At 42.9% G+C, this 15962-nt stretch overlaps 1 protein-coding gene across 6 annotated transcripts in view; it reads left to right on the top strand.

Annotated features, from left to right (window-relative positions):
• The first annotated feature begins 6683 nt into the window (after window positions 1-6683).
• Window positions 6684-15962, top strand: part of LOC111858334 (sodium-driven chloride bicarbonate exchanger-like) — a 38876-nt gene continuing 29597 nt past the window's right edge. For 2 of the 6 annotated variants that reach the window (XR_011983085.1, XM_072700782.1), the window contains exon 1: window positions 15107-15914. Coding sequence is in view for 4 of the 6 variants with exons in the window: in XM_072700782.1 (XP_072556883.1) it covers window positions 15585-15914 (330 nt within the window). In the remaining 2 variants the exon portion in view is untranslated. Of the gene's footprint in view, window positions 7145-10227; window positions 10258-15104; window positions 15915-15962 lie in introns of those variants that run through there. The other 4 variants (XM_072700784.1, XM_072700785.1, XR_011983086.1 and 1 more) reach the window with 4 other exon arrangements.

Raw genomic sequence — 15962 nt, 5'->3', positions numbered from 1 at the left:
CAGTGTTACTCCATCGCAGGGTTACTCCATCGCAAGCTATAGCATTACACACAGCCATACGAACCTAGTTAACAGAGCTTTTTACTGCTTCTCGCCAGCGCAAAATGGATTCGTTCCCACAGACACCTGTGGCTCAAGTTCCTCAGACATTATACAGAAATGATTATCACCCCCCGGGACGGTAGGTGCGCTCATAGCAAGCTTTTTAATTTTTAAAAGGCGTTTTAATTTTATCCTTTCGTTACTAATGCTATAAATGTATTATCAAAATGCAAATAGCATATAAATGTGCTTTCTTTCACGAGGGCAATTAGTTTTTACAGCAGTATTATGAAACCTAAAACAGTTTTATTTAGGCCAACGTATAATGTTTCTTTTTATGTGGAACATATATTGCAGCTATATTTGGGTAGGTAGGAGAATTAACCATATCGGATATTTTATTTTAAAAACGAGCATGTAAATAACTGCTTTAACGTCATCAATTCATGCATTCGTTAATGTTCTTGGAATATAGCCGTACTACTTGTTTTACTCAATATTGAACTCAATATTTTAAACTAACGAAACAGTAAGATTACTACATGATTGCTGAAATAATCACAAAGTAACAAAATGTTTGTGTTTTTTTTTCTATCCTCCTGAGACCCAAGGAAAAAAATGTCCTTCAATTTTAGGTTATTTGTCTTTGGAGGAAATAAGACATCTTACAATTTAGATTTTTTCCAAATTTATTTATTTATTTATTTAATTTCACAGCATGTCCTCTTTAGTGCACAACAGGAATAAATACGTTTCCTAACCTCAGTGAAAAGACAGATGCAAAAATAAAATGTCCACTACAATGGACATTATTGAATGGGTGGGGTCTCAGGAGGTTACAGTCGGATGTTTGCAATTTTAAGCCTAAATATATCTGGATTGGATTTGATGGCACATTACAGTATTTTTTGTGGATATTATTTTGGCCGACCCATATCGCTGGAGATTTCAAGGGGGAGTGGGTTCCCTGTGGCATTTATGACACGATAGGTTATAAGATCTTTATTAGGCCATATTATGTACAATGACAGATGCTTTATTTAAACAGTGTTTTAAACATTTTCATATCCACTATAAAATGTAGGCTCCACGTATATTTACTTCATTAAATTAAATGCTAAAAAATGACACAAATAGCGCTTAACGCTGAATAAAATGTGCTCCCTACAAAAAAAAAAAACTTAAAAGGCCTTAAGTAATGGACATCAGTTCGTATGAATATTGCAATTTAGAATATTACATTTTTCATGCTTCAGCTGTTGGATCGTTTCTTGTATTGTTTGATAGATTTTTAAACAGCAACAGGACATTTAGTTAAAAGGCTTTAAAATTACAACTATTGCCCTATCAGAATCAGAAAACTTTATTAATCCCGAAGGAAATTGCTTACATTATGACTGCACAACACACAGAACCAGGGGCGCCGTAAGGGGGAGGAAAGCTAGGACGATTCCAGAGTGACAGGGGCCCTAAAAAATTAGGAAAATAACTGGATTGGTTTGGACTGGGGGGCCTAATATGATATGCTTTCATGGGGCCCAAAATCTCTAGCAACGCCCCTGCACAGAACTATACAATGAAGTACAAAGATTGGTGTAGCTAAATTAAATTAAATTAAGTATATTAAGCATTATTTAAGTGGGATTATTTTCAACTACCATAGTAGTATTATAATATTCAATTTAATATTTAAATGTCACGACTTCGTAAAAATGTATTTTGAAGATGTTGAACCACCATTTAATGCAATAATATCTAATTGAATCTATTTCTAAGAAATGAATAATGTATTTTGCCGAACAGATTTTGCTGATATCGCCGCCACCCTGTTAACATAGGCTACACTTCCATTTCCCCCCGGCGCTTGCCCGGCTACACCGCTGGGATGCTACACACATCCCTCAGGGTTAAGTACTCGAAATACAAACCTGTACTGCAGCAAATCAAGCTTCGTTATCTCCTGCTGATACCCCAGTTCATCAGGCAGCAAGTCTGTCACCTAGACACAGAAGAAAGATTTCCAGTGAGCGACACTGAACACCCCAAAGCAGAGGACTGGACGGAGACGCCTTCCATCCATCAAGATCACAGATTGGCGCGATGGCGGGATAAGTTACTTTGATCAAAGCAAACGGAACGGAACGGAAAAAACAGGAACGGAAACCGGTTCCATATATATCAGGTGAAAACGTCACGACCATGCGAAAGAACTACTCTAAGGAGACCGTTTATTTAAGTTTGTATTCACATAAATAGAAGAATGACTGGGATATATTCTGATATTCTGAAAATCATGTTGTTTCTTGTGTTTCGGTGCCAAAAATTAATTGAAAATAGCAATTTTTCCAAATTATTTATACCTTTCAGTTAAAAATTCACGTCCAATAACCAATACGGTGATGATTAATCGAGTTCCCCCATAATGTTGTTTTTATTTTATGCATTTATTTTTCATAAATTATTAAAGTGCACTGATTAGTATTTTCCATTTGTTGTATATAAAGACCTTGACTTTCAGCTATTTTCAATCCATCGGGAGCCTGGTGTGTACCTTCTAGGAAAATTAAGTAAAATTGTGTACAGGGATTGATTTTCCCGAAATCGTTTAAAAATTAAGACTAACATGTGAAGTTAAAGCGAATTTGTGGACATTTTACGATATTTCCCGTGTAGATCGTAAGACTTCCCGACGTTTGAGTTACTTCAAAATGTTGTTCATTCCACCAACGTAATTTGATAGGCTACAATAATCGCTTTTGAAATGAATATAATTCATTTTTGAGTCATTGTTATAGCAATTTCTTCGAATGGCGTATAAGGGTGAAATACATTGGAAAACATTAGTAAACTATTTTGATTATTATTACAACACGTCTAATATAATTGTTTTAGAAATATGCAAATAAGCACAAATGTGAACAATTAGTACCTCCAAGTAAAACAAATTCTTATCGATTTTTTGAGAAGCGTCTAAGGATACCAGCAACGAAGGATTCTTTCTTCCTGTGTAAAAATTTTAGGGAATACGACGCAATAGGAATCATGGGAAATACACCGATTAATCAAAACAGGTGGTTGTTTATCGCTTCTATGCGCTCAATTTGAGAAGAGCGCAAAATCAAACCTGGAGCTTTGGGAGACTCACGTGACCATATTAACTTCTGAGCATCAGGACGGCCAGTCTGGTAAGAACTGTTGCGTGGTTCCTTCATCGCAGGATGCAGATGACAAGTAATATTGATCATTATTTCATAATTAGCATATTTTGGGGAAACTGATTTATTCCAAAAAGAAGTTAGGACTCATGTGTTTTAAAGTAATACAATGAATATGATGTCATAACCAAACGTAAATATGATCCCCAAAAGTGACTTTTGCACGAATTTCACAAATTTAATGCATTTCTGAGTAATTTTATATTTCGCATATCTCTATTACCTCGACCCTATACTAGATCTACGGTTATGGAAAATGTATAGAAAATGCATATCTCTCTTTGGCCTAAGCTAACAGTACTATGAAGTGCATTCTTCAAAAACCAGATGTCCTGTGCAAAGTGACTCACTCACCCCATTGCTGGGATACAGCAGACACAGCTGGGCCCTTTGATACATTGCAGCCGACGGCTTATAATTTGCAGTTAAAATAGAATTTGTGGGGACGTGCTTAGAAATTCCAGGGCTCTCAACAAAAAAATCACCTTGGGTCCCCCTGCCAGCGTCCCCCTGGTAGATGACAGTACATTTTGTGGTCTTTCTAAAGTGCTGGGCCCACAGAAACTGCTAGAGCCTCCGCGTGCCTCGGACGCCCCCTAGTGTACAATAACTTAAGCTAAACATGCAGGTATGGGGGAGATCAGGGATGATTGTTACATGGGATAGTTGTAACAAAGTCTATTTCTCAAATCAGGAACGAGGTACAAATCACATCTCACCCTGCACGTGCTCAGGTTTGTCTTTGTTTTACATATGAAGAAGGAGCACCCTGTAACAAAGATTTGTATGAAAAAAAGACATTTGAGGTAGGAAAGTATTATTTTGACTTTGTTTATTTTTGTGATAGCACTGCAAGCTTTGTACATGAAACAAACAAATCATTTGTATTCCGTGCCTATGTTAATATCTTTTATACAAGTTCTGAGTGCTAACATTTTTGCTCTTAGCTACAAGGTAAACTTGTTCTTGCTACCGTGTAGTGATATTTCTCCAACTGTCTACCAGGCCACTTCTCAAGCTACCCACCATGGCACTAAAGAAAGCCCCCATAAAATAGGTCTTTATTATTCAGCCAATTATTATTCAGTTATTAAAACTGGTACCAATAGGGCAAAGCAGAAAGTCAGAAACCAAGAAACCAAAACAGTCATACACAGAAGTCAATCAGAAACAGCAAACCAATACAGCAATAGCAAAAGACAAAGCTTGAGCAAGAGCTCAAGCTAGATGTGACCAGTAGGCTTTATTCACGTTGACCGGAACACAGGGCCAGGGTCAGAGGTCAGAAGGGGCGTGGCTGGAAACAGGAAGGCGGCCTGAAGCAGCAACTGGCGAATGGAGCTTGAGGCAGAAGACTGAGGTGTCCTGTAGTCATATCCAAAACACTTACGGCCCGTAACAAACTGAAGACACAGGTAGGTGATATCAAATTTTGAATGGGATTCCATAAAAAAACTCATAAAAATGTAAAAAAAAACGTTACAACCATTCCCAGTCTCCCCTATTAAATGGTAAATATGCAAGTTGTCATGTGAAAAAGATGACAATTTAGTCAGAAATTTTCCTTAGCAATAATTTATTAAATGTGTAGAATATGTCTGCGATGAGTTAGTGCCCCATCCTGGGTCGTTCCCTGCCTTGCACCCGTAGCCTCCAGGACCTCCCACAACCCTGAAGAGGACAAGTGAGTATAGAAAATGGATGGATGGATGGATGTAGGATATGCTATTTTACAAGATATTCTATGTAAACGTTTGGTTATTTTCACATTATGCTTCTTTGGAGAGGTGTTTCAGGCATGTTGGATGGGAAGGAGGCCCCGGGGCAGACCCAGGTCACCCTTTTTAAGAAGGGTAGAGTCTTTGGATTCTGTACGAGGAAACATCTCTTTGAATTGCCCAGCAATGTTGATATATTCAGTATGAAATTCTTGCACTTCCTGGCAGAGGGCGCTAGTGCACCAGATTTCTGGGCAAGACATTTTCCTTAGCGGAACTACAAAGGGCGCTTTGTGGCTCAGTTTGGCATCAGTGCCTCACGTCTCCTACGGTTGCGGGTGCACATGTCTTTTTTTTTTTAGCAGATATCGTTAGTTATGACATACTACAAGTTGAAATCAGTATGATCTTTTTTCAACGACAGAATGACACTATACAAATGACACAGAAACAGGATGCCAAATTTCATGATTTAGGAACTCGTGTTCCAATTGATGCAAAACGCCAGCAGGGCACTCGCAAAAAACACTATTCCACTGAATGAAATCTTGCTGTTGCAATTATTTAGTTTGCATTTTTTAAACCTACACGCACATTTCCATCCATCCATTTTCTGTAACCGCTTTGTCCTATTCGGGGTCGCAGCGGTCCGGAGCGCAAGGCAGGGAACATCCCAGGACAGTGCACCGCCCCATCACAGGGCACGTTCACACAGCCGCGCCTACCAGCAATTTGGTAACTTAAATTAATCTCAGCATGTGGACAGGGAGACATGGCGGAGACTCGGACAGTGAGGCAACAGTTCCAACCACTGCACCACCGTGGCGCCCCCCTGCACATTTCTATATAGAAAATATTCATAATTTGAAATATCTTCATCTTTATTTTTGCATGATAAGCATACGCACAGAAACCCATCCGTTGAAAAGCGGCTATATTAATCCGATAAGCAAACCAGCTTTACCGAAACCCCCCATCGATCACAACTAAAATGATTTAATGCCGTTTACATGACTACATGCACCCAGATAAATATGACCGGGACAGAAAGCGATTAAGCGGCATAATCTTACCACCGTCATAAAGGAGTATCAAAATAGGCCAATCTGTTCGCATTTATGAAATTCTCCACCATCGACTCGAAGAAAAAAGCTATTGGTTGAAAACGGTCACATGGTCAGCAGTAGTAGGACTTTTTCCACACCCTGCATGAATTAGGCTGCATTTCCAGACGGTGCCGTGGTCTTGTGCAGCATGACATTTCACAAAGCATAAGGCTGACATCTGATGATGATTTTATAATTGCAGAAATACATTATTTATTACATTTGACGCTATTTTAGAAGCATCCCAGTGTTTAAGACGACGTTAGGCTACAAAATGCAGGCCTTGTACTGTTTGCAGGGCACAGTAAGTGCTTCAGGTTGAATTGGGGGAACAAGTAAACGTCATGGTCGATTAATGAGCGAACATTACAACTGTTTCCCAGTAGAATTCCTGATAAATATTTGATATGCGTTAATTTTGGTATACGAAAGCAACCCAATAACATGAAATCTTTGACATTAGGTGTCCCTGTTTTCGTCAGTTAGAATGCATCTATAACATAAAAAATTGGATGGTAAGAGCAATGATTTGATGGTCATCCCTCTAGTGGCCACTCACTCGAGATTTATCATCACTAACTTGTGGAGAACAGTTCTTCTCCAAAACCCCTGGCATATATCTCATTTATTTTACATGCCGTGCACATTATTTACAGTACAACTTTAATTAAACAACATGTGCTCCCTACAGCTGGATGACTCATTTCTGTTAAAAACCCGCAGGGCTTCCACTAATTCGTCTTTCTCTGGGTTTCTGTCTCCTGGAAGCGGTAATGAGACCAGAGCAGTTCCCTCACATAAGAGGCGCACGATCATAAATCGTCACGGTCCGATCCGGCCGGTGGTAGTCGGCAGTAAAGCGTGCGGCACGAACAGACTGATGGATCCTTTCACACATCTGACCATGTAGAATTCATTTATGTAAAATTTAATCCTGACACAGAAGCGCCAAATTTTAACACGAAAGAAAGCAACACAGTAAAACCGTGAGAATTAACGTTAAGGGCAGAGAAGAATGGACGCAAAGGATCAAGGAGCGCAAATGGAGCCGCTGCTGCCGACGGTAATAATATTCCATTGTGATATTACATTTCCTGTATTAATCGGCTCATTTACAATATTTCACTGGAAGCTGGACGTTTATATCAATTGTTAATTGTCTAATGTATTCGTGCCTGCTTTCTCCCAAACGTGGGCTATGTGCACCACTAACGCCGAATACGTGTTTGCAGCGAATCTAATAAAGCATTTATTTCCAGGTAAAGGTGTAGCAGCCGGTCAACATTAATTAAAAAGCAAGCCAGTCTTCCATCGATTTATCCGACATAGATGCGTGTATTTCTGTGTTTTCGCATTAAAGTAGGTCAGGTACGTTGGATCTGCGTGCTGGGAGATGAAGCGGATTTATAAGCGGCAGGAAACGGCCGGGCTCCTCTCATACTTTCTGTTCCTGGCTACACTCTTTACCTTTCTCAGTCACACGTTTATTTTATTTTAGTATACATAAGAAATCTTAGCTAACTATACAAACATGAGGCCAGGAGCTCTAATATTTGAATTTAGGAAGACGGTTATTGAGAAAATGGCTTTCTACACATTCCGGGTGTGTGAACCACAGGTTTGCGGGAATCAGTCACATATAAACGAACAACGTATATTAAATGTTAGGCTTTGAATTAATGGAATATTAACTTCTATAGTTATGTGCGTATTTGTAGATTTTTGTATCTTTTCCATATTTTCTCATATCTTTGTCTTTTTTTTTTTTACTTTGGAAATCTTGAAGGACAAGATCAAAGACTGGTATTGAGCATCAGTTTATAGTGTTGGTAATAAAAGCTGATGCGAGTCGTGTGTCGGTCATTGGACGCAGCGCAGTCTTTGTGTGATGGTGGGTCTTTCTGGACGGCGTGAGAGTGTTGGGCGGCTTGTTCCAGCCAACAGCTAAGTGGCAGGCTCTGCCTCTGACCAATCATATTTTAGCTTTGTAATTAAGCGGAATTCTCCGAGGTGGGCGGAGCCACGCAGAGGTCCAGAGGAGAGTCGGCGCTTTTGTATATGCGGAGGGATGCTCGTGGGTGCCGTGACAGATTTACTCATGGTCCTTGAGTGTGATGTCTGACATTGGGAAGATGCCAAACATGCTCAGGACCTCCTTAAATCCTAACCAGCTCACACAATGCACTGGGATCTCCGAGGAGTGGATTGAGTCCAGCTTTTCCTGAAGACAGAGTAGGAAAAATGCATGACCCAGTTGTCATACCTGCAGGGTCCACTGAGGAAAGTCATGTCTCAAAGCTGCAAGCAACAGATGCATCTACAGCCAGCGGTGGCCATGGGAGATTCATGGGAGAGTAGCTGTACCTGTATGTGAAACCTGCATTGATTGCTGGTGTGACTTGTAGGCAGAAGTACTTGGTCCTGAGATGCCTGCATAACCAGATGAATCATTTTTTATTATTCATCAGTGCATCTTATTACTGATAGCTGTGCTATTTATCCTGTACATGCACGCATCCATATATATATGTACATATATTAAATATCTGAATATTATCGTTTATAGTTTTATTTATCATGATTTTTCCTAGTTGCAGGATGGTCTGTGGCTCTGTGGGTTTGAACCCTGTGTCTATTATGGAAGGTCATTGGTTGTGTTCAGGCGGCCATGTCCCTCCCCCCACCCGTAAATAGCCTGGCCACCCCATTGTACAAGGTTTGGCTGTGTCCCTGTTCAAGGGTGCTGGGCACTGGCTGACCCAGTGCTGTGACTCCCACGCAAGGTCCAGTAGAAGGGGGCGGGGGACCAACAGACATGTTCTTAACAGAATATGGATCAAAGGACTCAGAGAATTTGTGGCAGATTCATAATTCTTAATAGACAGAACATGATGGTGGACTTCCTACATTTTTATACATTTCATTTTATCGTCATTTTGATGGTACATCTACGTTTTTGTCTTAACTCACTACGTAGTAGGGCTGACTGGTCTTTTTAAACAAGATGGGATGTGTGAAAAAATGCATCCCGATGTCCCTGTACTTGTACATATGGCAGTTTCATTTCAGTTCAGTAAGACGTCTCATTGGGTCTCTGTGTTCAGGTGACCTGGAATACCTTATGATAGACAAAAACATCCACCTTATTGGTGGTTACAAGGCTACCGTAACTGGGCCAGATCACAGCTTTATTTGAACCACCCCATGTAAAACTTACCATTGGTCAGCAGGACAGAAATACACAAAAATAGAAAAAAAAATAGACAAAGCTCCTTTAAGGATTAATGGAGAATTTAGCAGAACTACAGAAAACAGAGACACGCTGATTACTTCCCGTGGAGCGCGGCCCACAGCCCTTGGACCTCCTTGGTCCACCTATGCTGTCAGAAAAAAAAAATCACCCTTTCTGGGTACAATTACTTGTTACTTGGGCTGTACTTTCAATAGTCTGCCAATTGTGCCTTAGCTGTGAGTAAATGTAAATTTAAGGTACAGAAATGAACTTTGAGGTACATTTTTGTACCATTGGGGGACATTAATGTTGTTTGTACGTTGGGGTACAAAACTGTTTTTTTCTGACAATGTAGCGGCTCCTTATTGCACGTTGACTGGTTGGCTTGATGTCCGCTTGTTCCCTTTCTATTGTATAATCTCACATTTCATTTAGAGGCTGGGAATGAGTTGAAAGTCTGGGCCTTCACGTGCGTTATATCCCCCCCCCCCCCCAACATGTGAGACAGACCCTCTTAGAATGAATCATACATTCTGTGTGGAATTTAGTGAACATAATGTTCTCGCCACTCACAGCTTGTTGAAGCCTTTGTCTTGCTGTGAATTTTATCTCGAGCCGAACTGCTACTTCTCAGCCAGAGCATTCAAGCAAAGCTGTTGGCTAAAGGGGTTTGTTTAAAAATAGACGAGTTTTGATAAGTTCCTAAATAGAGCCCAACAGAATGCTCTTACTATCTTTGTGCTTTCAAGCTCCTGTGTATCTTTTAAGTGCCCTTGCGTAGAAAGTCTCAAAGAAATATATACTATGCTTACCCAGATTGTTCTGCAATGGTGACATTGAGCTTATTGGGGAACAGAACTGAGAAACTCTCATAAATAGTAGGAATGTACTTGACAGTACTGTGTCCTTTGCAGGTCGAAACCCCCATCGGAGCCAGGAGGGAGGTGAGCTCGACCATACAGTGCACGCATGTCCCCTGCATGTCGCAGGTCCGTTTGGTGCACGCAGGCCTGCCTGCCAACACGGGTCTCCCTCCTCGGCCTGCCCGCCATGCGCCATCTCCGCTAGCTCTGCCTGGCATGTATGCTTGTATGCTTCTGGCAACAGTAGCTGGTGAGGCTGGGAGGGAATGTTCTGGATCTCGGTATATATGGGACGCTGTGTAGTTGCTTCCATTCTCGTTACATCCCTGACACGCCTCTTACGCTTATAAAGACACCTCTGTTTTCCATGGAGCTGATTCTGCTGAACTCACAGTAAGCCACCCCGAGGTCTGCCACTCCGCATCTGTGACAGGGCTGTGGTCTGTGGTTGGCGCTCTTGTGTCCCATGCATCAACTTTCGCACGAGACTCTGTGCCGTTTCGAAGCGTTATTTATGTTTTCCATAACCCGTGGCCTGTACTACGAAGCGGGGTTACTGGCTTATCGGGGTAACTTGTTGGATTTAAGGTAGTCTGGGCAAAATGTAAGTGAGTGAATATGAAGTCCATTTAAACTGTGGTACCTTAAATCTGACAAGTTACCCCGATAAGCCAGTAACCCCGCTTCGTAGTACAGGCCACTGGCATGTCTACTGAGCCGCCCTACCTGCAGTGCTATCATCCTCTGTAACTGTGCAGTGATGTACATTTGCAGAGAGGAGACAGCCATGATTAAAGCTGCCCCTGAAGTGGACCCCGTGCAGGTTACTAAGCCATAGAAGTGAGGGAGAAATCTAAGCCAATGAGGAAACGGGGGCCATGCAGTCCCCCCGGGTTCTGTTTGGTGTCTGACAGAGCCAGGTGGAGGACTTATCAGGTGGGATGTGAGCCCCAAATCAATCTGGGTCTCACTGTCTCACTATCTGCCGCTATGTGAGACTCTGTCCCTCTATCTGTCTGACTGTCTCTCTGTCGGTCTCTCTGTCTGTCTGTTTCTCTGTCTCTGTCTGTTTTTCTCTCTGTCTCTCTGTCTGTCTGTCCCTCTCGCTGCTTATCCTGGTCAAGGTAGCGGCTAGACTGTACATTCTAACCATAAACAACACAGGTACCTTCGGATGAGAAGCCAGTCATCTACAAAAGACACACATGTCCACTATGGGCAATTCAGAGGTGCCAAATTTGAACCCCTAACCCTGGATGTGTGAGGCTGCAGTCCTGCCCCCTTCAGAGCTGCATGTAATGAAGCCATATTTAGAGTAGCTGTTGTAAATAGAAACGCAATTAGAGTAATGATGTTCTATAGCATTATGCTAATACGCTGCAGCCCATTAATCTGGCATTCTGCAAACTTCAGTTTTTGGTGTTTATTTTTGTGCTGAAAACAAGCTTCCTTCTTCTGGTGATAAGGAAGGTAAATATGTTTTGTTTATTGGCTGTTTGCGCTGTTCCCAGATATACTGATCCCCGCTGAGCCATTTTCACTCAGGCCAATTCATTTGTTTCACCTGGAGCAAAGAGCTAACCACCTAAATGTTGGAGGCCTATCACACTGTTGTGTGGCTCCTAATTGCTTTATTCATTTATGTGTCGTTTGCTTGGAGAAAGAAAATGATTCAAAACACAAATGCACATCGGACGGGGCGGCATATGTGTGGCAGTAGGGAAGGCATCGCACTTTGTGCGGTTTGTCAGGTAGGACGTTGCAGAAGCTGACACAAACAAACAAACGTGACTTCTGGGGGGTGTTCCACGAAGCGGGACTTCTTGTTTGCTAGATAACTTGTTGGTAGTCTGCGCCAAATGTAAGTGAATGAAGATAATGTCCAAATAGCCCAGACTACCTTAAATCCAACAAGCTATCTGGCTAAGCAAGAAATCCTGCTCCGTGATACAGACCCCTGGTGTAATACTTTTTGTTTGATGATTTTTGTTTTTAGGTTAATCTCAGTGCTGTGGTGTGGGATTTGTGCTTTTCTTCCATGGACGCCTTTCTGTCTGTACGTGATCAGACCAACATTTTGTGTGATTTTCACCTTTATTCAGCAGTTTACTATGTTCACTATGTTTTGCCAGTTATGTTTCCTCACTTCCAAACCCTTGCTGTAACATTGATATGATTTCTGGTTAAAATGCACCACTATTTGTGTAGGTTGCTATAGACTTCATCAATCTGCATTTTAACTCTTACAAGAAAAGTCCGGGTTAATCCCACTGCTCAAGGGTTCAACAGCTGGGTTCTCTTGGTATTATTTTTTTTGAGCAAACTTCAGGCTTTGAGTCCGTCTCTTTAACCACAATGACGTTCTGTGTTTTTTTTTTTCCGGTTAAACATGCCCTGTCTTATTAATCTCCCGCTGCAGGCTGATGCGATTGGAGGTGGGGGGGGGGGGGGGGGTGTAGTATTTATTTTTTTCCCAAAATGTTAGGAGTCACCGTGGCGTAGCAGGGGCCGGCTTAGATGTACAGTCAGCGGCTTTGGTGATGTCACGGTTCCAGGAGGACACAGGACACGCATGGACCAATGGACGTGTTGCAGCCAGAATGTGGATCATTCATTTGTGACAAATTCATAATCATGGAGAATGTGTAGGTCACAGGCGGTCTGTGTCGTTCACAACAAACTGGGAAACCTGGGGAATTCTGCACAGAGAAAGGAGCACTTTATTCTGGGCCATGGACCTAAAGAGCCGATTTAAATGTCAGGTATGTTCCCATATTTAGGTCAGTCTGGCTACAGGCTATTTTTGTTCTTCTTGTTGCTTAACTTGAAGGTGGTTTTGCACATAAATAGGCTCGCTTGCATTCTTTAAATATCATGCCGAAAACAATGTAGTTATTTGGGAAATTTGTTAAAATCCGTCTGCGTTTTCATTTTTGCCAAGAAAGGTGTCAGATTTACCCTACAGCTTAATTTGAATACAGGAAACTTGTAATACAGTATGCATACCTTATTACCTTCATCAGGAAGAAGCACTGCTTCGTCAGGAGATGTATGTGTGATGGACAGCTACAATGTTGAGATACAGCCAAACTGACTTGCTGGTGGAGATGTCCTTCCTGGGTACCTTATTACCTTATTCAGGTGGCTGTGGCGTCCGGCAGGTATCAGTAGGTCTCCTTGACAACACGGAATAGGGTTTGACCCACCATTCTATACCTGTAGTGTCTCTGTTGGTTGAGTGTGTGTATTTGTCTTTCGGGAAGTGTCTGTGTCTGTTAGCCCTTGACTGAATTGCAAAAAATATCTGCCTCAGGTGAGGTTTTTAAGAAAATGAAAAACGTAAGGATCCAGAGAGGACAGCGTCTCATGGCACTGTTGGCAGGAAGCCATTTTCAGCTGGTGCTGATGCTGCTACTGTGGTATCCACTGCCATTGGTAGGGATCTGCCTGAGGGTCATAATGGCTGCTTCGATCACTTATATTATATCAGCTGCTACTGTTAATCCCTGCAAATACCCTCCGCCTGCTTCGTCCCTGACTGCCCCTCCCCCCCAAAAGGACTGTATGTACCACAGCGGGTGGGGGGTGGCCGGGTGTTGGATAGTGCGCATTTAAGCAGCTCCGTGCCAGGGAAAAACCCATCGGAGTGCCACGTGTGAGCGCCAGAAACTGGGTCACGTGAGCCTGGCTTCAGCGTGCAGCTCTCCCAGCCCTGTGGCAGGAGGCACTGCTTCATCGGGAAGAGGCACTGCTTCATCGGGAAGAGGCACTGCTTCATCGGGAAGAGACACTGCTTCATCGGGAAGAGCCACTGCTTCATCGGGAAGAGCCACTGCTTCATCGGGAAGAAACACTGCTTCATCCGGAAGAGGCTCCTCGTTTGTGCTACCGCAGAAAAGGACTTTGCAGAACATGAAACGTGGCGTATTTTATTTTAAATGCGGTTTCGCTGAGGATGTTTGGGCAGGCTGGTCTGTACCATGTACTTGAGCGTTCTGGGTATTGCGGCCCCTTTGTGTTTTCCTGCTACCCGCAATAGGGGGGCGCACTGCGAAAGGAGCTGGCCGAGGGACAGTGGCTGAAAAGACAATAGGAACTGTAACGCAGTGCTTCCATTTGTCAGCATCCTTCATTTTAGACGTACAAAATACTGGTTAGCTGGCTCCTGTTTATTCTGTAGATATTCCTCATCCATGAGCCATGCTGGTAGTGCTCTACCCTGATCGAGACCCAGTCTTGACCCAGAGGAACACATTGTTCCACTGAAGCCCAGGCCCTTATCACATCATAATGCCTTTCCTAGCTGGAGCACAGAGTGTCCTGTTTTATTCATGCATTGCCGGTTCTGTGCACAAGACTTAAGAAGGCTTGGCACCTGCCAGCCTCTTTAGTTGATCCCTTGGTATCAAGTTTGGGCTTTCAGAATCAGTAGGGTCCCAAACTACCTAAGTAGGGTCCCTCAGGACAAAGGAATGGTTCTTCAGTAACAAAGTAAGGTCTCTCAGCAGTGATGTAGGCAATTTCAATACCATGGCAGAGAACCTCAGTCTTAATGTAAGGTTCTTAAGTACCATGGTGGGCCCCCGCAGGACCAAGCCTAGCGATATGAGTCCTCTTCCTGTGGAGATGCAGTTCATTGCTCTGCACTGGGTTTTCCGCTGGTTCTCATTGCTTTACACCAGCAGCCTGTCGGGCCTCATTAGCCGTCCTGCATTTTGGTCTCCTGCTCACTGTGCAGGGACCTCTTTCTGTGACAGTCCTGGTGGTTTCCCCCGTCTCTGCAATACATGCAGGGAATCACTCCTTAACGTCCCATTGGTGTAGGCGACGCTGTTCCTTTGCCTATGCAGCCACACAGGTGTCCCTGGGGGGGGGGCTTTTCCCCGATGTCAGTGCCGTGTCCATTGCGTGGCTGAAATGTGTTTTTTTTGTATCAGCGTCATAGTACTGCGTGTGCTGTGTGGCGTGTCATCTGCCTTTACATGTGTTTAGCATGCTGCCCTGCTTCCCTCAGCTGGGCTTTGTGTTTCCTTTGTTCCGTGCCCAGTGGGGGTCTGTTTAGGTGACATTGCAAATGACAGTGTTATTATTGTTGTCTTTTCATTGTTTCTAGAGGGGAAAGACAACATGCCCCTAAAGGGGACAGTCATGAGGCAAAATTTTGGATTTTGGTGAAGCATGGTGGCTATGAAGTGCGTGCACGTACACACATGTTCACACACACACACACACACACAAATTGGTCTTCCTATGTAAATGTGGACTGTCCATTCACTTCTATGGGAAAAACCCTAATCCCAATCACGACACCCTTAACCTCTACCCATCCCCAACCTTAACCACAAGTAACCAACCCAAATACAAGACTTCTGGCATTTTTACTTTTTTGATTGCATTCACAGATTTTTATGAAACTGAGGTTATCCAAATGGGGACCTCAAAAGATGTCCCCAAAAGTAGGGATATTTCAGGTTTTACTACACTTTGGGGACAATTTGGTCCTCAAATGTGATCTATGCAAACCCACACACACACACACACACACACTATATTATTATCCAAAGTGGAACCCAAGGGCAGTGATGTCATTGTGGGCAGCGTCCAACCTGCTTTGCTGTAGACTGGGCATTGATACGCTGCCCCCCCCCCACAGGTTGGTCATCACAGGAGCCTCAAACTCACCCCCATGTCTGTCTTTACTCCCAGCTGTCTCTCTCTCTGTCTTGCCCTCAGCTGAGGTGAGTGAATGCCATGTGACTCCCCAGCCAAATCGCTGGTACTCTGGT

The sequence above is a fragment of the Paramormyrops kingsleyae genome, chromosome 16 (genome assembly GCF_048594095.1).
Source record: "Paramormyrops kingsleyae isolate MSU_618 chromosome 16, PKINGS_0.4, whole genome shotgun sequence".
NCBI classification, from domain to species: domain Eukaryota; kingdom Metazoa; phylum Chordata; class Actinopteri; order Osteoglossiformes; family Mormyridae; genus Paramormyrops; species Paramormyrops kingsleyae.
The sequence above is the reverse complement of the archived record's forward strand: the minus strand, read 5'-3'. Positions and strand labels throughout refer to the sequence as shown.